At 49.5% G+C, this 26,061-nt stretch overlaps 2 protein-coding genes across 2 annotated transcripts in view; both read left to right on the top strand.

Annotated features, from left to right (window-relative positions):
- The window catches only part of LOC104122451 (glycerophosphodiester phosphodiesterase domain-containing protein 5), a 56,752-nt gene extending 45,160 nt beyond the window's left edge, over positions 1-11,592 (top strand). Inside the window, exons 12-14 of the mRNA XM_035890186.1 lie at positions 176-258; positions 7,994-8,106; positions 9,463-11,592. Of these exons, the coding sequence (XP_035746079.1) occupies positions 176-258; positions 7,994-8,106; positions 9,463-9,578 (312 nt within the window). The 3' untranslated portion in view covers positions 9,579-11,592. The remainder of the gene's footprint in view (positions 1-175; positions 259-7,993; positions 8,107-9,462) is intronic.
- An 8,107-nt stretch (positions 11,593-19,699) lies between these two features.
- Positions 19,700-25,834, top strand: KLHL35 (kelch like family member 35). Its single transcript, XM_009634586.1, has 6 exons — positions 19,700-20,589; positions 22,391-22,575; positions 23,149-23,267; positions 23,738-23,926; positions 24,586-24,774; positions 25,598-25,834. Exons 1-6 carry the CDS (start codon positions 19,700-19,702, stop codon positions 25,832-25,834), a joined length of 1,809 nt encoding a protein of 602 aa, XP_009632881.1.
- Positions 25,835-26,061: the final 227 nt, after the last annotated feature.

The following is a 26,061-nucleotide window of genomic DNA, read 5'->3' as shown; positions in this document are numbered from 1 at the left end:
GTCACTTTGGATGACAGGCCAGCATTAGAAATGCCATAAACATTGTGATTTGTACGCGACCCCTGCAGCTCTGTGCTTTTCCTTCTGCCCTGGTGGTAACTTCAGCGATGTGTGGTCTCCCTGTGACTGTACAAACCAGAAGGACTAAGGTCTGCTTCTGTTTTTTGTCTTCCAGCCTCCAGACGAGTACCACCTAATCTGGATCACGTCTGATCTCATTTCATTTATCATAATTGTAGGAGTTTTTATATTCCAGAAGTAAGTAGCCTTGTTACAGCTTGACTCTCGTGTATTTGTGGCGTGTGGTTTTGTCCGGAGCTTGGGGTGGAGATGGGAGAGAGGAGCACCGTGCTCCTGAGGCACTTGGATTGCAATAGCAGGGAAACTCTTTATGAAAAAAATCCCTACAAAGTCTGCAAACAATAATTCCACTCCTGAGATGTGACGTTGAATTGGATGGAGTAGCTGCTTTTTAAGAAGAATGAGAGATCTCAAAATAGCAGCAATAGATGCCTTGCTCGGCTCATAAATGCGTGTGGGAGAGAAACTGCAAATGCTTTAGGGAAATGGATGTTGAGGAAGAGAGTAAAGTGCTTTAAAGGAAGAAGAGATGTTTTGAGATTCCATCATTATAGTCTTCAAAAAGAACATGCTTTATTTTCCTAAAATCGATTTCTTCCAGTTTGGATGAAGGAATAGAAATACTATGATTTAGCAAATCAAATCAGTTGCTTAGTTTGATGCACAGAGAAAGTCTCTTCACTTTCCAACGAAGAGGAAGAACAAAGATTTGATGAGGGACATGGCAGAAGCCTCTCTGTTAGCCAGAGTCCCTGAAAACAAGTGAGGTGCCTAAAACCTAGGAGCAGAGCAAGTTAAGACACTGATAAATCAGGAGGAGGTAAATCAACTTCTTAACGGCAGAGTTGGCCAAGCTACCCTCCTCTTGATTATACCAGAGGAAACCACGGTGTCCTCCTGGTGATGCGCCTTTTCTCCTAGGAGGCATTTTAGCTGTCAGTGGTGACAGTGTAATAACCCTCTCTGGGAAAAAAACCGTGAGCTCGGAGAGAGATGCGCTCCCTGCAGCGAGAAGCAGTAACCTTCTCCTGGGAAAATGTGTCATTTTGAAATTGCAGCCCTTCTTCCCCGGGCTCTGTAACCTCATCTGCTTTGGCATGCACAAACGACTGTCCTGGAGACATCAAGGGACCTACGCTTTCCTTCCTTCCTTGATATCCAAAATGCCTTCGCGTTAGGAGCAGCAGTTTAATTTGCTTCAGCCTCATAAGCCGGTGATTTTGCTGTCGCGTTGTGCCAGATCGTCTGCTTGCAGCCATCTCTTTCCTTCCCCTGGGTGCGTAATTACCTGGGGGGTTTTGCCACGTTACAGTGTGCTATTGCTCCTGCCAGCACCCTCTATGGATTTGACTTCAGGCCACGTGTTGGGTCTGGTTATAATTGTCGTGGTTTAACCCAGGGGGGCAGCTGAACACCCCCCAGCCGCTTGCTCGCTGCCCCACTCCCTCAGTGGGATGGGGGAGAGAATCAGGGGAAAAAAAAAAAAAAGGTTAAAACCTGTGGGCTGAGATAAAGACAGTTTAATAAAGCAGCAGAGGAAAGGAATAATAATAATAATAATAATAATAATAATGGTAGACTATATAGAATATACAAGACAAGTGATGCACGATGCAATTGCTCACCACCCCCTGACCGATGCCCAGTCCGTCCCGAGCAGCGATCCCAGTCGCCGGGGCCAACTCCCCCGAGCATGATGCCGTATGGTCTGGAATAGCCCTTGGGTCATTTGGGGTCAGCTGCCCTGGCTGTGCCCCCTCCCAGCTTCTTGTGCCCCTGGCAGAGCAGGGGAAGCTGAAAAGTCCTTGACTGGTCTAGGCACTACTCAGCAACAACTAGCCCATCAGGGGGTTATCAACATTCTTCTCCTACTAAATCCAAAACACAGCACTATGCCAGCTACTAGGAAGAAAATTAACCCTATCCCCATCACAGCCAGGACAATAATTGTGTCTAAATTCACAACTTGCACAGTCCCATGCTGGTAGACTTGTGCCCAGCGGGTCCCCAATTCCAACATGGGATAATTGAGCGAGCAGCAGATTCAAAACTCTCCTCTCAAATTAGATTTCTCAACAATTAATGAAACCCCTGACCAAGATGAGATTAATATTTTTCTGTGAGGTCTTGTGATCTGAATTGTGGCAGATTAAACCTTTCCTCCTGAAGGGTGTCGTGGCTGTCTTGTCTGGAAGCTTCCTCCACTCCCTCAAATTCGTCACTTGGTTTAATAAGAGCTGTCCCTGCTCCTTAGACCTGGTATGTCTCTGCCAGGTACAGAAATGCACGAGGAGTCTGGAGGCAGGGACTGACCTCTCTGAAGAGCAGAATTTGAAGGTCAAGTGGATGAGATAGTTGCAGGCTTTTGCATCATCTCCCAAAGTCAGTTGTGGGGTTTTTTTCCTGAATCAGACCCAGGAGACCACAGCTGAAGAAATTAAACGGATTCAACCTGCTGAATAGGAACTAGAAGACCCAGAGCAGAGTGAAATGAGAATGTGAATGAGAGGAGAAGTCACAGATACATGGACTTTGCAATAGCAGGACTCTTCCTCTCTGCACAGACTGAATTTCTTCCGGTTTGGAAGAGGTTTGCTGGAGTAGGGGAAGAGGAAGCAGGGTAAGGAAGGAAGGCGTTGTTGCAGGATTTCTCTTCTGCTGTCAGTGTGAGTGTGATACAGGCGAGAAGAGCTGGAAACTGCCACCAAGCTTTCCCCAGGGTCCATCAGCCTGGAGCACTGAGCTCCAGGCCCAGCTTCTGGACCCGATGTAGAAAGGCAGATGCTCAGAGACGTCTGGCCATGTGGGGTCTATCGTAGCAGGGCCAAATGTCTTTTGGATCTCTCCCTTGGGATAACTCAACCCCAAGTCAGTAGAGGGAAGAAGGAGAAACTCTAGCACCAGAAGTTGGACTTTCTGCAGCAAAGGGCTTGTTCTTCCAAGAGCCGTGTGCAGGAGAGACCCATTTCCCTGCCATTCCAGTTTCTCTACCACATGAAAGAATTGGTAGCAGTGTTGAGGATATATCAAAAACAAATCGTAGCGGAATTGCCCAACTACCACCTGCTGATGTGATTCAGCTCTGGGAAATGAGGCTTGGCATTTGGCCTTCAGTGTCATGGTTGGTTTTCTGTTTTGTTTTGTTTTGTTTTTTTTTTCCCTAAGTCCTTTTGGGGGCAAAACAGAGCTGCTTCCTTCATGCAAGGATGAGGGGGCGGGTGGGAACAGAGCCACCGCTTCGATGTGCTCGTCCTCTCTCCTACGCATGGCTTGTCTCTCTTCCGTAGCCGTGGGTAGGGATTGCTCCTGCTGTTCTGCTTCAGCCCTGGTGACAGGATCGTGGCAGCCTCTCCGGAGGGGAAATACCGACTGTGATGACTTCTAACCAATCTTTTTTTGCCTCTTTGCCTTGTTTATTTTCTTACTGCTCTGACTGTTGTGCATGTTCCTCCTCTTTCTCTCTCTGCTGCATTCTGGCATCTCACAGCTATCACATGATCAGGTAATTCTGGTGCTTTCCTCCTCTTTCTCTTTTTCATTCAACCTTCCTTTCTCTCTTTCTTTCTCCCTCTCTGCTATGGCTTCACTGCAGATGGACAGGGCAGGACGCGGTTTTTCACGATGCTTTCAAACATCTGGCTTCTTGGGGGGACCATCAGGGTCTGAACATTGCATAGTCCATAGCCATGAGCACCACAGGAGCCTGATGCTGAAGCCAGCGGATGTTTTGAAGGCAATCTGACCTTCTGTCATGATGATCCAAGTCGCTGCCTTTTAAAACTGCCCTATTCTGAGGCCCCACAGTGTGTTGTAATTGGGAAAGTCCCAGTGGATGTAATGCTTTCTCCATGGAAATAATCCCATGCAAAATATCTGCTTCCTTCCTGCATTTACCAGAGGTTTTTGAGACCAACCTCTTCTAAATTGGCCCATTCTAAAGAAAGTAATGTAACCTGTTCAATTATATACAGTACTGCTTCTCCAGCCCTGGGAATGAATTAATAAGGCTAATAGCTGGAAAGGTTTGGCTCATCGATTGCTGCACTCGGAGCTTGGGATTTTTCAGGAGTCTCTTCCCAGTTACACCACTGTAAAACTGGAAACACAGTGTGAAAATAAATAGCATGGCGCCCAGGAAGGGAAATGAGCCTGGGATGCTGGATTTGAAGTGTCATCAATTGGAAACCCAGACTCCTCCTTGTTTTGGCTGTTGTCTCACCAGTCGTTCTCATCCCCTTGGAGGGAAGCGCTGTCGCTTTTCTGCAGTAAAGCCTTCACCTTGTCTGTACTTGGGCCAAATTTTTCATGTGTTACCTTCTCCATTCCTTCTGCTGTGTTCCATGGGGTTGTATTTCTGAGGACTTGGCTACTCCCTATCTGTGCTTATCTGCCCCTCTCCCCACCCACCGCCTCGGGGGTCAGGGTTGGCCCTCTGCAAGTATTGCCTGCTCCACAAGGTACCTTGGACTTGCGGCGTTACGTCCTTGCGGCTTCTCCCCAAAACCGGCCCCTGGCTATGAGGCCAGGCTGAACCCTTCTTTGGGTGCAGGGAGGTTGGGTGTTTTCCCTTTCTTGCCTCCCCCTTGCTCGTGGGTAAGGAGAAGACAGGCATGGAGGAGTTAGGCAGGCTTTAGGCAAGAGTGGTCGCAGGATGGGGACTCTGTGGTTGCAGCTGGCTTGGCTCTTTGCTCGCTCCATCTGATCACCTCGGTACCACTCAACCCCATTTTCTCCCAGACCTGCCCCCCTCCCATCCCCTTTCCCTGACATTTAGCATCTCCCCTCCCAGCCAAGGGTCCTGTCGTGGCCCTAACATGGTGTATGCTATCTCTGTGTTGTTGTCCCAGTATTTTTTAGTCTGTTCCCACCCCGTGTCCGTCTGGTCCGCTTTGATGCCAACCTCCCAGAACAAGACCTACCTGCTGTCTGTCTGGCCTTTTTGCACGCTGCTGTCCTAAACGTGGCCGATCACAACAGAGTCCAAGGGGGTAGGAGAGGTGCTATTTTCTATTAAATGAGCTTTTATGGAGACCCAAAGGCTACTGAACACAGCAGAGAGTATTTTGTATGGTGTTGGAGTTGCATTGTCATTAAATGGACTGGTGGCTCTTCTAAGAGGGTATTTCAAAGTACTCCTGAAAAAAGGGATCACCCTTTCTTAGCTTGTTCAACCAGAGCAATGCACCCCTGCGAGAGGAGTCATCTGCCGCTTGTGCATATTTAACCACTCTGGGTCTGACCACAGCCACCATGCGGGATGGGGAGCAGGGAGCAGAGGTCATTCCTCTTGGCAAGAGGAGAGGAGCCCTTGGTCCCTGCACCCCTTTGAGGCTGGGCTGTCTGTGCCTCAAAATAGCCCGTGCCCTCCATGGGATGTCTAGGACCTACGGGCAAGAGATCATCATGCCTTTTGGCCACACAACCCAGCCTGATGTGGAAAATCCTGATGTTGTGGGCAAGGAAAAGACTCACCGTTGTAGCACTATGTTGTAGTTCTGATTATAGTTTAAGGAGGGTCTTGCCCTGTGAGATCTGATGCACTTGCAACCACGTTGACCTCAGTGGGATCTGCCTGCATGGGACACTAAGGGCAAAAATGGTGGTCTTCCAGGTCAGAGTGGCTCAGCTTAGATGATGATGATAGAAGAAAAATACATTTCTATTTTAAATTTTCTTTATACTTTAATGTCTTTGCCTCCTTGTGCTTCCTGTGTGTTGCTCTGTCCATGGGTCTGTGAGTTGTGTTGTGTTGTCATCCCACCCCTTCTTTTCTCTGTAGCAGACCATCCGCCTTCATCCGTACCCTGGTCAAAGCCTGATGGTGTGGTGTCACCCACTGGGATTTGGGAGGGGATGGAAACCCCATGAAGTCAACACTAAGCTAGATTTTCCTGGAAAAATTGCAGAACCTCTTTTGTGGCTGTTGCTTTGTCAGGCTGATGCTGTGGTCCTGGCTGGAGATGTGTGGGGCTCCTCAAATCCTCTGCTCCTGGGGCTGGGTAGGGTGTTAGGAATTTAAGAGAAGGTGATTATCACCTTCACAAAAATGAAAATGAAATAAAATAAAAAATCACTTTCTCTTGTGTGGGTGGGCCACTAGATGGTGCCAGAACTCTACAACTCTCTCTACAACTGCCTGAGAGGAGGTTGTAGTGAGGTGGGTTTTGGTCTCTGCTCCCAGGGAAGGGGCAATAGGACGAGGGGCACCGGCCTCAAGTTGTGCCAGGGCAGGGTGAGGTTGGGCATGGGGAACAATTCCTTCCCCTTGGGGATGTCAGGCACTGGAAGGGGCTGCCCAGGGAAGGGGTCGAGTCCCCAGCCCGGGGGGGATTTAACAGCCGGGCAGAGGCGGTGCTGAGGGCCAGGGTTTGGGGGTGGGATGGCAGGGTTAGGGGGACAGTTGGGCTTGATGATCTTAAAGGGCTTTTCCAACCTAAATGTTTCTATGATTCTATGAAGATCAGAAACCCCATAAGCCACCCTAAATCCCTGCTGTTTCTCCATCAAAGAGCTTTATAGCATTCCTGGCTCCAGCAGGGAGAATGGGATTTATTTGAAAGCTTTTTTCTGTGGTCAGGAGGTAGGACGAATTGGTGGGGTGTGGCCTATGAAAGCCTGGCCTAAAGAGCTTCCCATGGGGTGATTTAAGAGCCAGGCAGAGGTGGTGCTGAGGGCCAGGGTTTGGGGGTGGGATGGCAGGGTTAGGGGGACAGTTGGGCTTGATGATCTTAAAGGGCTTTTCCAACCTAAATGTTTCTATGATTCTATGAAGATCAGAAACCCCATAAGCCACCCTAAATCCCTGCTGTTTCTCCATCAAAGAGCTTTATAGCATTCCTGGCTCCAGCAGGGAGAATGGGATTTATTTGAAAGCTTTTTTCTGTGGTCAGGAGGTAGGACGAATTGGTGGGGTGTGGCCTATGAAAGCCTGGCCTAAAGAGCTTCCCATTGCAATGGGATCTTGGGTATGGCTTCTTTATCTGGGACTACCAAGCCCTGTCTTCCCCTATTGCAGCAGCAGCCACCCACCTTTCACTCCTAATGCCAGCAGCTCTGCAGCTGAGTGTGTGCTACAGGGGGCTCTCAGGCTGAAAAACAGCTTTAAGAGCAAAATCCCTCTTGAACTTGCTGCCATCGCTTATTACTGACATCAGTAATTTTCTTTACATGCATTTAGTAATGAGAATAAAAGTCTGGCTAATTTTAAGTCGAGCCAAGTTCTCATCAGGCTCATATTATTCATGGGGTGGAAACTTTTGGTGAATGCTGGGTTTCATCAAGGCTTAAAAAGTGGAGGGTTTGTGTAGAAACATTTGAATAAAGACCTGGCATTTGGGGAGGGAAGTGCCCTGGGAGAAATTACATTTAAGGGCTCTGTATGTGACAGCTACCTGCATTGGGACTGTTTGTACTTTCCTGCAGAGCAGCTCATGTTGGTGCCTTTGCGGTGTCTCAGGTTTGAGACCTTAAATTGTCTTTGACCTCTCTTCTCCCCACACGTGTGAGCAGGTTGCTCAGCAAGGAAAAGGTTATGGTTTCTTTTCTTGGCTTGGTCTCTTGTTCTCTTCCCTCTTTCCAACCATAAGAGTCAAAATAGCCCTACCTCCTTTGGGCAGCTGGATAGCTGATGTGATAGAGAGGGGTTTGGGGCATCTGCATCCTTGGTGAAATTAGTGGAATTGGGGTGCTCAAGGTGGTTAAAGATGACTTGCTTGTATGCCTGCACCCCTCTGAGATAACATGCTTATCTCTGAACATCCTCCTACCATGCGGGGTTGCGTTAGGTACAAGGGAGCAAAGGTGTGAGGGTGTCTGGGACCTGTTGGTCTCCACGTTGTTGCTAGCCACTTGCATTGAGGATGCTCTTGTGGCTGGGGAGACCAGCCCTTAATATCCCCCTCTTGTCTTACAGGTGGCGCCTAGGAAGCATCAGGACCTACAACCCGGAGCAGATCATGCTCAGTGCTGCTGTCCGCCGGTCCAGCCGGGACGTCAAGATCATGAAGGAGAAGCTGATCTTCTCAGGTATGGATGGGGCTGGTTGGTGAGAGCCCTTTGCTCCATCCCTCAGCTGCCACTCTACTCTCTGCTGATGGAGGACGTGGTCTTGATATGGGTGTCATCTCCTGATGGTGGGACAGGGTGACTGGACTGACCCTGCTGCATGGAACCACTTCTGGGTTATGGTCATGGCTCATGATCCCAAAGTGGTGCAGGTCTGGGCACTGATTTGCTCAGAAATCCTGCATATAAGTTCCCAAGTTATGCCATGCAGCTCTCATACTGTCCCACATCATCTCCACTCTGAATCATGAACAGTGTGCCAAAAGCCATAAAACCCATTAAAATAATGGCGTAGGTCACCACAAATAGTGATGATGATTTTGGGGCAGACCTTGGAATTCTATGGCCCTGTGGATTGAGGGGGTCCCAATACCCTTGTGGCTCCTCCCAGTGTCTATTTGTGTTGGGACTTCTCACCCCACATCTAAGAAAGGTCTCAGGAATGCGTACGAAGAGGGAAAGGTTTAGCTTTTAAAGATTAAAGCTGGTGCATAAGGCTGGAAAACTCACATCTGAAGGAATGTGAATCTAATCTCCCCCTGAGCTTTGGTATGGGTTTTCTTTCTTTGTATTTAGGGGCTAGAGACCTCCAGCAGGGGTCAGGGTTTATCGAACTGGGCATAGACACAGCAAAAAACCAACTCTTGCTTCAGAGAGCTTGTCGTGCAAAATATGGGCCTGATTCTGCCCTCCGGAGATGGTGAAAATCAGGTGTAAATCCAGGGAACCCAGTGAGGGAAAGCATTTGGTCACAGCAGAATTAAGCTTCCCCAACATGTCCTGGGCATAAAATGTCCTGGGCATAAAATGTCCTTAGAGGTAGGGGATATATATTAAAGTTTTGTGCCTCTGAAACAAATGTTCTTGCTTAGGGTGGGTGTTTCCAGTTAAAACATTGGTGGTTGCATGTTTTTCCCAGTGAAACCAGTGACTGTAGGAGTCTCCCCTTTTCCAGAATGGCCAATTGAATTAGGGATTAAGTTCAGGTGTTTTGCACCCTTTTCCCACAGGAGACTATTTCAGCCTGTGACATAGCATCGTATGTAGGGGGGGGTGTCCAGCTTTGCTTCTGATGGTGGCAGGATTGTCAGGGTCTGAAATGTAGAGGTGAGCTGCTATTTGGAGGCAGATCCTGTTTGGAACTGGTTTTAAATGGGTGCAGTGTTATTAAACCTGGGGTAAAATCCCTGTAGGATCAGATGGATGCCAAGTGGTGGAGTTGCATGGCTGCTCAGTGCCTCAGTTTCTTCATCCATGGGGGGCTCCAGGGACTTGCACCCCTGTGACGATGTCCCCCTGCTTCTCTACCCTCCCCAGAGATCAACAATGGCGTGGAGACCACGGACGAGCTGTCTCTCTGCTCCGAGAACGGCTATGCCAACGAGATGGTCACCCCCACTGATCATCGGGACACCAAGCTGCGGATGAACTGAGGGGCTCCAACCCAACCTGGCACGCGGCCACCCCCGCGTTCACTCCAGCAGCGAGAGCCGTGCTCTCCTGCTTGCTGTGGGATGGGAACCTTTGAGGAACTGCTGGTCGGGCAGAGACCCCTTCCCATACCCCATCACTAGCTGCTCCACCTCCCTGGTTGTAAGGTTGGGGGGCTTATTTTTGTAAATATGTAGAAAAATCTGAAATTTTTTGTCTTTTTTTTTTTGAGTGTAATTTTTCCAGGGCATGAATGGAAATACCGTGTTCATTAAATCCTTGACTTTATGGCTGAAGTTATTTGAATCTTGACATGACAGCCTGAGTCCCCTTGGGGCGTTCTGGGAAAAACACGTTGGACGTGTCTCCCCTTTCTCCCCCTTGCCCTGCTCCCCTCCTTCCCTTGGTGCAGCGACTGTGTAGCTGAATGTTGTGATGTTCTCGTGAAGTGTCGTTTCGTTATGGTTTTTTGTTCCCCCCCCCCTTTCCCCATTTCCTGAGCAATGAAGTTTTAGCTCTAATGCAACAGGAGGCTGTTTAGAGGAGAGAAGCTTTCCTAGGAGAGGAGATGGCAGTGCTCTTCCCTGCTGATGTTCAGAGCCAGGGACAGGGGTTGCACTGGCTCAGTCACTTGGGCATCTTCTCCCTGGTCTCATCCTCCTTCCCCGAAGCCTGGATGCTCTAAGGGGAATGGCCTTGAAATGTCCTGCCACAGTCTTGAAGGCAAATCCTGAGTATTGGGTGTAGATTGGCCTCTGCTGGCAGCAATGCTTTTGGTTTTTTGTTTGTTTTTTTTTTCTTTTTTTTCCCCTTTTTCTTTCTTTCTATCTTCTCCCTGAGTTGGGCTCTGTCGGGAGCCCAGATGGCTTGCAAAAAGCAATGCCGTGGGCGCAATCACCGCTCAGATCTGGCTAAAGTGCCTGCCACTCCCAAGTGGCATTTGCAGTCACTTCTTGCTTTCCTGTCCTTGCACCCACGTAGGAAGAGGAGGTGGTCGCGCAGTGTGAGCTTGCCCCTCTCTGGGCCAAGAAGGTGCCCATGGGTGAAGGGAGTTGTAAATAGTTGGGAAGGTGAAGCAGCCCCGGAGCGTAATTTATTCCTGCAAGGACACCTTTCCTCCTTTCTTTAAAATCAGGGTCTTTAAAGCTGCATGATCATGTCCTCCAAAGGAGCGATGGTTTTGCAGCAGATGCTGGCAGGCTCATGAAGGCAAGAGCTCTCATCAGCGTGTTTCCAATGCAAAAGGCTTTAAACCAAAATCCTAGACCAGAGGTTAAAAGAAAAAAAGAAAAAAAAAAAAGAAAAAAAGAGCTCAGAAACCAAGTAGATGACAGTTGAAGTTTATCCCCTTCCTGAAACGGCTCACAGCCAGCCCAAGGGCGGCCTCAGCTCTCTGCTCTTGACCTTCAAGGCCTTGTGGAGAGGACCCTGTTTTTGGGTCACTTTGCTGTTCGCACGGAGCTGGTTCCCAAGGCAGCTGAAGCCAGCTGGAAGGCTGCTGGAGCTGTGAATGGGTCTTGGCTCAGTCCCCGTGGCCTTCTGGTGTTGGGTTGCTCCCTTCCTTGCTGGAGCTTGGTTGACACAACGTGCAATGTGAGAAACCCCATTGAGTGCGAGCTTCCTTTGAAGCTTGGTGTGCGCTGCCTTGAAAGTGAGGGGACCATCAAAGTTATTTACTGTGAAGCGAATAAGAGCTGAGGCTGAGTCTTTGAGGGCTGGCCAAGGTGGGCTGTAGAGCTCGAGAGTGGCTGGGAGAAGTCACCTTGCAGAGGAGAAAGCGGTCTGGGGGTTGCCGATGTGCATCACATTTGAGACCCAAAGCAGGCTTGGAAAGGCTGGAAACAAACAACGATAAAACCAGCCTTGAGCACTTGGTTCTTGTTTCAGCAGCACTGAACTGCTCTATCTTTTTTAAGCTGTACTCCAGTAGCATTTTGAAACCCCAAAGTCTTGGGCTTCATGTGTAAGAACTGGGGGCAAAAGTGGCCAACTTATCTATGTAAAAGAAAAATATTGATATTGAAAATATGATAATGATTGATAATGAAAATATGAATTGCGAGGCTTTACTAAGCACCTCCTAAGCAGTGCCTAGCGAGACTTTAATTCCTTTGCATCTACCCTGGGTTTTTATGAATGTACGTGGAATAAGACCCCGGTCCATGCTCCCTCTTACCTTCCCCAAATACTGTCCTTCCATATGGTATTCTCTCAAGTCTGTGAAACACAGTGTGATTTTTTTCTGCAGAACTGCAAGATTTTGGTGGATTTGAAGGCTTTTGAGAACAAGGTTGCTTCTCCTTTTAATGTGGTGCTGTATTGAAACATTCCCGGTGGATTGTCATTGCCAAGTGAGAGATGTCGTTAAATCTCAGCATCTGTTGATAATCACCTGCATGTTCTGTTTTTATCCTTGGAGATGACTTTATTGAAAGGTCAAGTGCTTAAAAGCTTGGAAGTGTTAAAAGCAATCCAACAAAGAGTTGTTTTCACAATTCTCTTTTTTCTTTTTTGGTTTTTTTACGACAAGACCCAAACTTTATGCGTGATGCACTGACTGTTACCATGATCATCCTGGATACTTGCTACCTTTTTTTTTTTTTTTTTTTTTTAAAGGATGATACTTTTTTGATGAAAATAGAGCTAGACCAAAATAAACTCTGCAATGCTCTGTGAAATAAACTGTCAGTATTCCCCTGCCAGTCTGTGACGTTTTATGTTCTGGGATCACTTGAAAAATGGTGATGCCTTGATCTTCTCCTGTTGTTTCTGCTTTTTTGTGCTTCATGAGGGAGCTAAAGGTCTGACCAGAGGGAGGTTTGGAGGTCTGTCCTTCAGGTTGGTACAGTCATGTTGCATCTCCTCTTGACACCAAGCTGAGCAGTGCGGTTGAAACACCTGAGGGACAGGATGGCATCCAGAGGGACCTGGACAAGCTCAAGAAGTGGGTCTGTGTGAACCTCCTGAGGTTCAGCAAGGCCAAGTGCAAGGTCCTGCACCTGGGTGGGCGCAACCCTCGGTATCCACACAGGCTGGGGATGAAGGGATGGAGAGCAGCCCTGCCAAGAGGGACTTGGGGATACCAGGGGGTGAAAAGCTGGCCATGAGCGCTGGCAGCCCAGAAGGCCAACCCTACCCTGGGCTGCATCCCCAGCAGTGTGGCCAGCAGGGCGAGGGAGGGGATTCTGCCCCTCTGCTCTGCCCTGGTGAGACCTCACCTGGAACCCTGCATCCAGCTTGGGGGTCCCCAGCGCAGGACAGACAGGGACCTTCTGGAGTGGGGCCAGAGGAGGCCATGGGAATGGTCCGAGGGCTGGAACCCCTCTGCGCTGGGGAAAGGCTGGGAGAGTTGGGGGTGCTCAGCCTGGAGAAGAGGAGACTGTGGGCAGAGCTGAGTGTGGCCTTGCAGGGCTTAATGGGGCTGATAAGAAAGATGGGGATGGGCTTTTTAGCAGGGCCTGTAGTGATAGGAAAAGGGGTGATGGTTTTAAATGGAAAGAGGGGAGATTCAGACTGGATCTAAGGAAGAAATTCTTTACTGTGAGGGTGGTGAAACACTGGCCCAGGTTGCCCAGTGAGGTGGTGGAGGCCCCATCCCTGGACACATCCCAGGTCAGGTTGGACGGAGCTGTGAGCAACCTGATCTAGTGGAAGATCTCCCTGCTCATGGTATGGGGGTTGGACTCGATGACCTCTAGAGGTCCCTTCCCACCCAAACTGTTCTAAGATTCTGTGGTTCTCTCCCATCCAGGTTTTATAAGACAGTAGCTGAAAAGCAGTCATGTGAAGAGGAGGCGACTGTGCAGACCTGAATCTTGAACAGTAACTCTAGAATAATTTTTGTGTTTGTGGCCACATGGGGATAATGATGCACCCGTAGACCCAATCAGGCAGCAGTTTTAAACCAAACAAAGGGGAAGCAATTTATTTTTAACACACATTATGCAAGTCATTGCCCCAGGGTGCTGTGAAGGCCAAAAACCATATGCAAATTCAAAGAGGAATAAATGGCTCGTACGTCCATTAGCACTTATTAAACACAGGAGTCCGGATGCAAGGTCCAGCCTAGGAAGTCCCTGAGCAGTTCTTTCCTAAATGTGTATATTAAGGGAAAGGCTTGCTTGGCGCTTGCTCTGTTTTTTTTTTTTTTATTCTTTACCCCAGGATCTGCTCCCAGCTGCAGACAAGAGGGTGCTTTGGGTGAGACTGGGATCTTGTCTGGGTCAGTGTGGGATTGTTCTTTGTTCAGCAGCTGTTTTCTCCAGCCCCTGAATGGCTGCATTTAACTGATAGTTGAAAGGGATTAAAGTAAATACAGCACTATCTCACTGGTTGGTGATGGGTAGTCAGTACCGTGTCATGAATGTGACTGGCTCTGGGAATGCCATTTGAGTGTTAAATATAAAATTGCCCTAGGGGAAGGGGTAGAGCTCCTGATATCTACAATATCGAATAATCCCTAACTGGGGGCTGTACCCTAGGGAAAGGTATTGAAAAGTTGAAAGGAGAGAAAGGAGAGTCATGTAGGCTGTGTCTGTTATTTGAATAACAGAGTTGAGGATTGGTTGCTGGCTCTAAGCCCAAATGGCTTGGGACAGCCAACATTGTGCTGTTTAACTCTTTTTCTTCCTCTCTAAAACTGCCCTTATAAATAAGAGCTTACTGGTACAGCTGGGATAGTTCTCATGGTATCTGGGAACCTTTCCAGCCCTTTAAATTTGCCTTTAGAGTTGTAGTCTTGGGGTCTGGGAGGCAATGCTGACGTGACCATGCCCTAGGCCTACTCAGTTATCTGCTCTAAAAAGGATCTCATATCTCCACTAAAACCTTAATACGATGCAGTGGTTAGGAGCGTTTAAAGTTCAAGCTCAGCGTGAAAAGTCTAGCCACGATGTGAGCGGTGGCGGCATGAGGCTGAAGGCTGGTTCCCCTTTTCGTGGACTGTTGGTGCAAGCAGCCTCTTCTTGGCTGAAGCTCCTGAACAGGTTTCCAGCTCAGTGTGAGTATTGACCATATGTGAAATAAGAAACAAAGTTGGTTTTTTTTCCCTCTTAAGCCTCTTAGTTTTCTCTCTCTCTTCCTTCTTGACCCCGTTTCTGTTCTAGTTACTTCTCTGCCCTTACTCATCTACTTGGCTCTCCTGCTTCAGCCTCTTCTCCCAGGGGCTGGTGACTGCCCCTCACTTCTGCTAACTGGCTGAGGGTGAAGAGAGGGTGTCCTGACTCTCTCCATGGCAAGGTGTAGCCACGGATGGTGGTGCCAGGACTGCATAGACAGCTGTCCTGGATAGGACACGTTTCCTTCTCTCAGGCGTGTGGTGGGGAGGTACAGACCATAGCGTGATCCAGTCCTGGTGACCATCTCCCTCAGGATGTCTCACCATGGCCTCTGTTACCCGATTTATCCAAAACTCTCTTCTACCTTTCCTTTTGTCCTTTCCATTCTTTCTTCCTTGTTTTCTCTTTGGCTTAGCTGCATCCCTTCTCCTTCCTATGCCTTTCTTCTCCTGACATGCACTCTGCTGCTCTTTCAGAGAGCTTTGGTCCTACATTCACATAGAGCTTTCCCCAACAGACGCCTGGAGTTCCCAGTCCTATATACTCATATTTCCCTTTTGCATCTTTTTAATGCTTGTGGCTTTCTGCCTAATGGCTTCCATGGCCCATGTGCCAGGGGCTGAGCATTTTTAGTGTGAAAAAGGGATTTTGAGAGTCCTAATCCACTGTAAGAGCACTGCTTCTGGTATCTGCATCTACCCTGGGAGAAGACCCACGGCACTGGGAGCAAAGGAGAGGTTGAGCTCCTTCCCCTGCATAAGGTGTCCTTCCTCCAGCTCTGGGGGGTGTTTAATGCCCTCTGTTTCATGCAACCCATGTGTGGGTTGTAGCACAGCCTTTGCACGGTGACAGTCACTTTGGGGGATGGTGGCATCACAGGGGGAGATCCAAGGGCCAAGTGCAGTGCAGCCTGGTTGTAGAAATCTGTTCGGTAGGTGGCTTGGCATGGGCACAGGGACTGCTGCACCCTGCAAAACCTCCTCAATGTGGTCACTATGTGTTTACAACTCTTAGTAGCTGGTCTCCCCCACCTCCAGAGCTGCACACGCTGCTTGAAGCTGGGCTTTGCTTTTGAACAGGTTGGTAACCCCATGCTTTATGGCTGCAAGGAGATGACAGCTTTGCAACCTTGCTGAAGGGTTTGCAACACTCTGGAGATCTTTTTGCTGTGCCCCACAGGGCAGGATCAATGCTGTGGTGCCATTTGTCCTGACGACCCACTCCTGGTCATCTCTAGCTCCATCCGTGCGCAGATAGGGTTGCACCCCTGGTCGCTGTAGCTTGGCACTGCCAACTCTACCAGGGTAGGAAGGTCCTAAAAGCAAATCCCCCAACCCTCCCAGCCCACTGCACAGGCTGGGAAACCACAGTCCCTTCCAGGTTGCTGGTGATTCATATGCAAATGCTAAGAGCAAGTAGGATGCCAGCTTGTGCCCTGCATCACAGCGATGGGAGAGGAGCAGAAAGGAGCCAGCCAGCAAATGTGGCAGTGGTGCCCCACAAAAAGCCGGTTTCAGGATGACAAGCTGCAGGGGCTGGTTATTAATAATATTTCTCTTCCATCCAGTGTGAAATAATACAAGTTGTTCAAAGTGATGCTGGGCAATGGAGGGAAGGCTGGCTGCAGCACGTCAGGGAGCTTGACAGTCCTCAGCGCAAGGGTTTCTCTGCGGAGCTTCCCCAGGGCTGCTTTGATCCCTGCTATGAGCATTTCAAAATTCAGCCAATAGCCGGGGTCAAGTTGGAGGCGAGGGTGTAGAAAGCCACACAGGGCAAAACCCCCCTTCTGTCCTCATCATCCTTAAGGACCTAATTACCTAATTATCACACGTTAATGAGGGGGACTGCAGCTCCTCCCTGACCCAGTCTATTCCTGCTCCAGGCATCGTTTTGCTCGCAGAGCCGTATTTTATTTATCGGCTTTAGTGTGGTTTCCAGTGAGCCGGAGACTCTATCAAATGAATCGTTCCACCTGGACCCCAATTTGCTCTCCAGATGGCTTGGCCCTCTTAAGCTGCCCTGGTGTGATATATTTTCCCTGAGCTGCCATGGGTTTTCCCTGGGTCTTGGCTCCTCCCTGGCTGGCTGTTATTGACAGCTGCATGGCTAATGCCCTGTAGCTCTCCGGCATGTCATTCAGGAGAAACAAAAGCAGATTTCTCCCCCACCTCTCCGGCAGTGAGGATAAAAAGGGATGCTTTTGTGCTTCCCCAAGCATTGCCAGAGAAGGGCTGAGCGTGCTTTGCAGAGGGGACCTGTCGCCGCGCAGAGCCGCGACGTGGATGGGAGCTCTCCGAGAGGGAAGTTGAGTCTTCGCTAAGTCCCACCTGGAGGACACAACCTGTGGGCCAGGTAAGGTTGGACATCTTGCTCTAGCATCTGGGGAGGCTTGGCAAAAAAAAAAAGACAGCATTTGCTGTGGTGTGATACTTGGATGGAGAGGGTGACTTGGAGAAAAGCATGCATGGGTGAAGGCAATGGGGCAAACCCACGCTTTCTTTGGCATAGGCATCGTTTGTCTCATGGGTAGACAGGAGGGTTGCGAGCTGGAGAAAGGCGTTCGGATTAACTGGGGAGGGGGGGTGCGGGTGTCTCTTTGTAAGGAGGTCAGCCCAAACTGTTTCTTCCCAGCCCTGAGCCACGCAGAGCTGTGCGTGCCCCTGATGGCTCGGAAACGTGTGCGGATCCAGAGAGAAGTGGGGATATAGATGTGTTTGTCTTGCCTGGAGCTGACGATGTCGGCAAAACGTGGAGTCGGCTGTGCTCTTTGCAAAGGTGTCTCTAGAGAGCTGCCTTTGCTGTCGTGTCTCTAAATCACTTTGAATCAGGGTGTTTAAGCCCTTCACCCTCTCCCACAGGATTTCTTAGATATTTAGTTAAGGGTTTTCATGCTGCTTCGGTGCTCTTTAGGTCTCTGCAGCTCCCTTGTGGCACGAGCGGAGGTGTTGTCCCCATTTCTGGGGAATTCTGGAGGCGCAAAGGATACGGTGACGCTTTCTCGGGGCGGTGGGGTGAGGATCTGGACTAGATCTGATTGACCTCCACACAGCTACCCTGGGGCAGATGTAGCCAGGAGGTGTCCTCTGGAGCATGGGAGAACCTGAGTACCTTTGGGGTCTGCAGTCAGATGCGATGGCTGTCCAGGAGGTGCAGGTGTAGGAAAAGAGATGAAGGAAAGGAGCTAAGACAGGGATTTTGACTCATGAGAAGTTCAAGGTAGTCCTCCTCAAGGGATATGCTACCTGCCTTCCTGCAGGGGAGTGCGTGGGCACCACAAAGCCACCAAAGCCTGGGAACTTGTCACCCCCATGGGGACTTATGCTCCTACCAGAGGCTTGTGGTGAGATGCCCCAGAGCCTGACTTAGGGGGCCCTTAAGAGCAGAGCCTGAGCCAGCCCCAAACAGGCTCTCTGCTGTTACAGACCCTCAGAAAAACAGTCTAAAACCTGCAGGGCCGTGGTAGAAGCTGTGATCAGGAGTGCTCTGCTGATGGTCCCCAGTGGCACCCCCGCTCAAGGAGTGGTGCCGACTCTCTGCCATGCTTTTAAAACACAGATGGTGGCATTGCTGTGCCCATTTTATTTAATATCCAGGTGGTGAGAGCAGCTGGGCAAGCACCAGGAGACCCAGGTTCAATCCTGTACTCACTCTTCCCCCCAGCATCTGTGTCTGTGCAACAGCGATGGGTCAGGGGGGGTTTTTGGGGAGAAGTGGAAGAAATGGTGCAGAGCCAACCTGATAGTGGGTCTAGGATGGTGGAGGCAGAAGTTCAGCCTTAAGCAAAGGAGGCTCAGAAGGGATCTTATCACCACGTACCAGTACCTAAGGGGTGGCTACAAGGAAGATGGAGACTCCCTTTTCACAAGGAGTCCCAAGGGGGAATGGACACAAGTGGCTCTTGGGGAGATTCCCATTGGACATGAGAGGGAAATTTTTCCCCATGAGAACAGTCACCCATTGGCATAATCTCCCCAGGGGAGGGGTTGACTCCGTCACATTAGACACTTTCAAGATGCAGCTGGGCAGGGTGCTGGGCCATCTTGTCTAGACTGTGCTCTTGCCTGGAACAGTTGGACCAGATGATCCTTGAGGTCCCTTCCAACCTGGGATTCCATGATTCTATGAAGTGGAGGGTTTGGGGTCTCTGGTTGTCTCGCTGTTGTCAGAGATAGTCAGTTCTTGTCACTATTTCAATGCCATGATGCTCCCCTTGTTTTCAGACCCCATCTCTGCAGGCAGAGGTCCTTCTCCCCAGGGATTACTCTTTACAGGTGACCTGGCTGCCTCCCCTTCACTTGAGCAGGGATCACCCTTTGGATGTGCAGCCTCCAGGCTGAGCACGCGGGTGCTCAGTGTGGGCACTGCTGCTCATGCTGTCAGTGTGCACTGTTAGAGCTCAAATGGGAGAAGTCTGCTGTGCTTCATTGCAATCACTTCATGAAGTCCTCTAGGATAGATTCAAAATCATCTGCAGCACAAATCTAGCAGAAAGGTATGTCAGATGTAGACATCTCCCCTGCTTTTGGAGCGGTGGTGTCATTTTGGCAAATCTCAGTCTCACATCTTTATCTCTGCTTTTTTTTTTTTTTTTTTCCTGGAATCAGACATCTGGGGGAACGTGGTGGATAGAAAAAGTCAAAATGCTGCATTTCTCCCAGCTGGGCTGTGCCATGGAGCGCTTGCATTTGGCAGGATGAGGAAAGCGGTTCGTAAGAGCTGCGAGATGTCAGAGAGAAAGGAAAGGGTTTTGAGGTGTTAGTGCAGCACAGGTTGGGCAAGGCCTTACAAGAAACATCTCCTAAAAGCAGAAGTTTGTCTACTGAGGTGGAGTTGGATTGGCAATATCCTAGCGCCCATCACTGTGCTGTGGTTTGGAGGAAATGTTGGTTACTGAGGAGGAGCCATGTGAGCAGATGAAGGGGCAGAGTCTGACTATATTTTGGCTGGAGCCTGTACTTCCTCACAACGCTGAGGAAGATGCAGAAACCATGATGGTGTTGGACACTGCAGTCAGATATTTTACTAGTGTACTGTTCTCTTGTCTCCTTCACTGCTTCCCGATCAGGATGCATCGGATGATGAAAGAAGAATCAAGTTTCAGGACAAGCAGCCTGGAAAATGCAACGCGGGATCCAAGCAAAGAAAAGCTGCACATGAAGCTCTGCAGTGGGTCCTGCCACGCCGAGCAAATCCTGCAGACATTGAACTCCTACCGGCAGAGCGGCATCTTCACAGATGTGGTGCTATTAATTGATGGACAAGAATTCCCCTGTCACCGTGCCACTTTGTCAGCCAACAGCACGTATTTCCGGGCCATGTTTGGTGGCAATCTCAAGGAAGGCCACCAGGATATCATTAATATCCAGAAGATTTCTGCTTCCACCATGTCTCTCCTTCTTGACTATATGTATGGGGGGAACATCATCATTCAGGAGGACAATGTCGAAGGCATCTTGGAACTGTCTGACTTGCTGCAGATCTCCAAGCTCAGAGATGCTTGTGTCACCTTCCTTGAAGGCCAGCTTCACCCGTGCAATTGTTTGGGCATCATGAAGTTTGCTGATTCATTCTCCATTGCCTCCCTGACAGAAAAGAGCAAGAGGTTCATGCTGGAGTGTTTTGTGGAGGTGTCATGTCATGAAGAGTTCCTAGAGATGGGTGTGAAGGAGTTGGTTGAATACCTGTCTGATGAGCAGCTGGTGGTCCCCAAGGAGGAAGTGGTCTTTGAAGCAGTCATGCGCTGGGTGCGGCACGATGTACCTGCCAGGAAGGGAGCCTTGAAGGAGCTCCTTGAGCATGTGCGTCTGCCCCTGCTCGATCCGACCTACTTCCTGGAGAAGGTGGAAATGGATGAACTCATCCAGGACTCAAAGGAGTGCATCCCTCTACTGCATGAGGCCCGCAAGTACTACATCCTCGGGAATGAGGTCAGCTCTTTGCGATCAAGGCCCAGAAGGTAAAACTCAGCATCTTCTTCCCTAGACCTGCATGGCCTAAGTTGATGGATCTTAAAGTTTCAGTGTTCTTGGGCTGTTATTCTTTTATATTATTTTTTTTTCCTCCAGTTGCTTCACCTTTAGCATCTTTGTTTCCAAAATCGAGAGATTGGAGATGTTTGCGTGGCTTTAAGGGTTCCTGTGAAATTTCTACTAATGCATGTGCCGCTTTTTTTTTGTTGGCAAGAAGTGCTCTCGTCACCCTGTTCTGTGCAATGATCCTACCCAGATATGTGTCCAGCCTATGGCAGGAAGGAGTTTTTGAAGCTCTTTATTTCTACCTGCTTTCACTAATGGGTAGAGCACTGGCTTGAGACCTGTTTTGTCCATTCCTAGCTCTGCCACTGGTCTGCTCTCATTTCAACTCTTGGTCTCCCTCTCACCTTCTCTAAGCTGTCTGTTGGCAGGAAGGCTTGGACCAGTCTCGGTCCTCCTGGCCATCAGCATGGTGCCTAGCTCAAAGGCATTGCTGCAGGGTCAGGAACTAATGTCCAGTGAAAAGAAGCAGTTACTGTCCAGGTGGCTACCTAGGCATCCCCAAATTATTATTTTTTTTCTTATTTCCATTGATTTATTGATGAACAGCAAGAAGATAAAGAGATGCTGGCCCAGGCAGCTGCCAGTGTAAAGTGGAGGGAGGCAAAGAAAAAGTGATTTCTAGGGTTGGGGGTGTGTGGAAATCTTTGTGGCTGAGAAGTTTGGATTTGACCAGCCATGTTTTAAATCTCTGCTGTTTCTTCATGGTGCCACAGGTCCCTTGTGGGTGGGGGGGTAAGAGTGCTGATGGACACCTCTGCTCCAGGGTGGGTTGCCATATCATACCGAGTTGGTTTGCAAGGCTTCCCATCCTTTTCCAGAGGATGGCCATGACCATGGGGCTTCTCCTGCTCTTCAGCCCAAGGGGTGCAAGCTTTTTTGCTGCTCTGTGGAGCATCCAGGGCAGAAGGATGAAGGTTGCCCCAGTGCATCTCAGAAGTCCCAGCCTGGCATTTAGGGTATGTTTCTGTCAGGTGGAAGAGATGGCTTGACACATCTTCTCTGTGCTGAATTCCACAACAGGCTATTACCTAGCAACCTGCTCAACAACAGGGTTTGTGGTGACTTCCTCAAGGATGCAAACAGATAAAATTCACTGGGGATAAACCCCACCCCCCAGCATCCACATTTTACCTCCCTCCTTTTACAGCTTTGGTCTTAAGTGAATCGTCTCAGCCTGCACAAACCATGGCAGAGCTGGGGATTGGACCAAGTCTTTCAAATCCTCTTTCACCCTCTTCCTTCCTCTCCCCTCCCCTCCCACAGAGCCGTTCCTCTCTTCCCACTTACTAGCTGGCAAGATTTTCCTTCCCCTGCTGTCTGTCTCGTCTGCTTGCTGCTATTAGAGTTGGAGAGAGAGAGATATTTCCTGGAAACACTTTTCTCTCCAGGCGGAGAGCTTGTTGCAGGCGGGCTGCCAGGAACAGCTTTCCATGCTCGTGGCTGCGCCTTGAGGATTAGGCTTGATTGTGCTGGAAGGGGGAGGGCGAGTGGCAGGAGGCAATCTCACGAAGGACTTTGTCTGGGAGGTGCCTTTGATTTGAATGTGCAGACAAAAGGGAAGGTGCAGGGGTGAAATGATTTGCCCAGAAAATCAGTAGCTGATGCAGGGGAGGACCCTGCTTTATCCATTGGACTGTGCTGCCAATGTCCTAGATAGGATGGGAGGGGTGATGGAAAGGAGTCGCCTGGCCCAGGGACTGACCCATGCCTGTCGCGGTCTAGGTTCATGGAGCTGGCAGAAGTCATCATCATCATTGGGGGATGTGATAAGAAAGGCCTTCTGAAGCTGCCCTTCACGGACCTCTACCACCCGAAGAGCAGGCAGTGGACAGCCCTCTCCAGCGTGCCTGGCTACACCAAATCAGAGTTTGCTGCCTGTACTCTGAAGAATGATGTGTACATATCAGGTGAGATACCCTGAACCAGATGGTCCCTTCCTGGTTGCAAAGAAGACCACGACCTCGCTTGGACAGCCACTCTTTAGGTCTATTCACTAGGACTCATTCACATGCATCCCAGCTTTGGAGCAAAGTCACTTCTTGGTGAAGTTTATCCTCAGGTGGTTTGGATTTTGCTGTCCAAAGGAACAATTTCACCTTTGAGGGGGAGGATGGAAGTATTAAAAAACCTTTCCCTCCTCTTGGGCATTTGTCAAAAGTGTTCAGCTGTGGAATGAGCTGATTTTGGTGTGTGCTGCCAGACAGGGTTTCATAAAATATCAATGTCTCCTGCCCATCCCTCACTTATAATATGGTGCCTATCAGTTGAGTTTTGTATAAGGGATGGAGCAGCGTAACGAGTACCTTGAAGTCCACACGATATCTCCCTTGGGAAGCTGATTTTACATGGCCATAACCTAATAACTGTATCCTGGCCTAAATTGTTCCATTGCATGGAGGAACTATGTAATATTGTGGTGTAGTGAGGTGATGGGGCTGTCTTTGGGATCGCACCAGCCCTCCATCCCTCCTGTTTTTCAGGAGGACACATCAGCAGCAACGATGTTTGGGTGCTGAGCTCCCAGCTGAACGTCTGGATCAAGGTTGCTTGTCTGCAGAAAGGCCGATGGAGGCACAAAATGGCAACACTTCAGGGCAAGGTAAGCAGTGGCCTGAATTTTGGAAGAAGCCATGTGGAACTTCTCCTGCCGTCCAGTACAATGAGAAACCATCAGTGTGTGTTTGTCTTCTGGGTCATTTAGAGATGCTTTTGATGGGAGAACAACTAGGATGTAACCTAGATGTCATTGTTTAGGTTGGGTGTGTGTTGTCACCTGAAGTAGCCAGAAATGAAGTTGTAACAATCTACCATGGGGTGGTGCTTCTGCAGACAGCTGTGTCAAGTCTCTGGATGAAAGCTATGCAGCGTGAGGGGTTTCACACAATCATGGAATGGTTTGGGTTGGAAGGGACCTTTAAAGGTCATCTAGGCCAAACCCAAGGTTTTACTGTAGCATGATGTCTCCCTTTCTGGCCATGTCCTAGCCTCTCTGATGTACACCATGACAGTGTAGCGCATTAGGTGAGTCCAGGAGTTTCTAATCAGCTTGCTTTGCTCCTTTTGTGGCAGATCTATGCCGTGGGAGGCTTTGATGGTTTTTACCGCCTCTCCAGCGTGGAGTGCTATGACACCTTCTCCAACAGTTGGTCAACCTTGGCCCCACTGCCTCAAGCCGTGAGCTCGGCGGCTGTGGTTTCCTGCCTGAACAAGCTCTACGTGCTGGGAGGTGCTGTGGATGACACCGCTAACACCGACAAGGTATTGCTGGGGCATCAAGAACGGACAGAGACCTAAAGAAGGTTTGCCAGGGAACGTCAAGGGAAATGGGGTTGTCCTTAAGCTACAAGGGTGCCTTTTTTATTTTTGAAGACTAATGAAATCTCCCTTATAATAAGGCATACATTTAAATGGAAGCCAATGAGACTTGGGGACCAGGGAGGGAAAGTGTCAGGAGTTGACAGTATATGGTTTCGGTAGAGCCTGTTCCACTCTGAAGCCTGGTCAGCCTTGAGGCGCCACAGGAACAAACCTCCGACACTGTGGGCATTCACTTCAGATAAGCAGCCACAGTAGTAAGTTTCTGGAGGAGATGTCTGCAAGCCAGATGTGATGCTTCTGGTCTCCTGAGCCGCAGGAAGAGCCATCAGTGCTTCTCAGCTCCATCTCTGAACACTTAACCATGCGCTGTCTGGGTCCAGGACAGTCACCCTAGAGACTTGTAGTTTGTCCGGGAGTCTTGAATGCAAGAGGGAATGCTAGAACTTCTGATCCCTTTGCTCACTGCACTGGCCTCTGGGTGTTGAAACTCCCATCCCTGTTTCCATCCCCATGAGCCTTTATTCCTAGTGAATAGCAGCTTCATCCAAGCAGGGAGATGTGGTAAATTCATGTTCCCATAGCTGCGTTTCTCCCCCCAGGTCCAGTGTTACGATCCAGAGGACAAAAAGTGGACGCTCTTGTCTCCCACCCCTTTTTACCAGAGGTGCATCAGTGCTGTCTGTTTGGACAACATCATTTATGTTGTAGGCGGACTCCTCAGTAAAATCTTCAGCTACGATCCAAGGAAAGACAGCTGGCGAGAGGTGGCCACCCTCCCTGGACCCCTGGTAAGGAAGAGGTTTAGGAAAGAAGCTCTGAGCCTTCCCTCTCTCTCTAGAATAGGAGCCACCCGTGCTTTGCTGAGGTTGAAGGTGAGGAAAATACGTTGTGGGTTTGGCTCTGAGCATGTGAACATGACCTCTGCAGAGCAACTCAAACATATGTACTCTCCATCAGTGTCCATGCTCCTTGGAGGATGTTTCTCCCACAGCAAACCCAAGTTTTCTTCCTGAGGCTGGGTCTACCCTGACCCTATTAATGCCAGAGGAGTGGATCTGTAGGGTGAAACCACTGGTGTTGAGGACCTGTTCTCCACACTGTGTGTTTCAGGGTGAGGGTTATACTGGCTCTAGTCTGGTCTGTGGACTGAACATGGGCTGGTGGCAGTTGTGTATCTTGGTTTAGTGTCATCATGGTGTTACACTCCAAAGCCATGCTGCAATGTGAGCTGTGGCACAATGAAGAGGAATGATGAGACACATCTCACCCTGACCTGAATTAAAATGCCCGTTTCAGTGCACCCTTAGAAGTGGCTTTCAGAGGGAGGTGCTGGATGGGTCTCTGGTCTCTTGGTGTGCTTTTTGAGTCCAGGGGACTGCCAGAAATGGTCCCATCACTGGCTTGAGGCATTTCAAATGCCTAAACTCTTACTGAAACAGTAAAATTGCAGCACCCTAAGAGCCAGGCATCACTTATCTCACCTACTTTTGCTCCCTTCTGCTGGGCAGGTGAGAGTTGAGCCCATTGCAATGACTGACCCCTCTGCTCAGCCCCGTTGCCTAAAGCTGGAGGCTTGCTTCTCAGCTCTTGGACTTTCCTTCTGCTTTCCAGGAGAGTTGTGGCCTGACAGTGTGTGGAGGGAAGATTTACATCCTAGGTGGCCGAGATGAGAACGGGGAAGGCACCGACAAAGCGTTCACTTTCGACCCGGCAACGGGGAGCGTGGAGCAGCCTACCCAGGAAGGGCAATACAAGCCACTGAACATTATGTGCTCCAGCCAGCCCCTGAGCAGCCTCTGTTTTGTTTTTCTTGGCCTCATGATGCCAGTGGCTTTGATGCTGATCTAGGTCAGAAGATGAAAGGGTGCTGGGCTGTGTGAAGCTGCATCACAGACCTTGCCACAGTAGGATTCAAGTATCCTCACAGCCCCTGGAACTGCTGAATTTGACCTTGACTTAGGTTTTCCTGGCTGTAGATTACAGTTTTCTGTTATGTTGGCAACAGAGGCTCACTGTCCTGCAAAGACATGTATCTGCTGCTTTCTGATGCCCAATTACAGTTACAGGAACCAATT

Source organism: Egretta garzetta, unplaced genomic scaffold (assembly GCF_000687185.1).
Source record: "Egretta garzetta isolate BGI_Z169 unplaced genomic scaffold, ASM68718v1 scaffold232, whole genome shotgun sequence".
NCBI lineage: Eukaryota > Metazoa > Chordata > Aves > Pelecaniformes > Ardeidae > Egretta > Egretta garzetta.
This window is presented reverse-complemented; position numbering and strand designations above follow the sequence as displayed.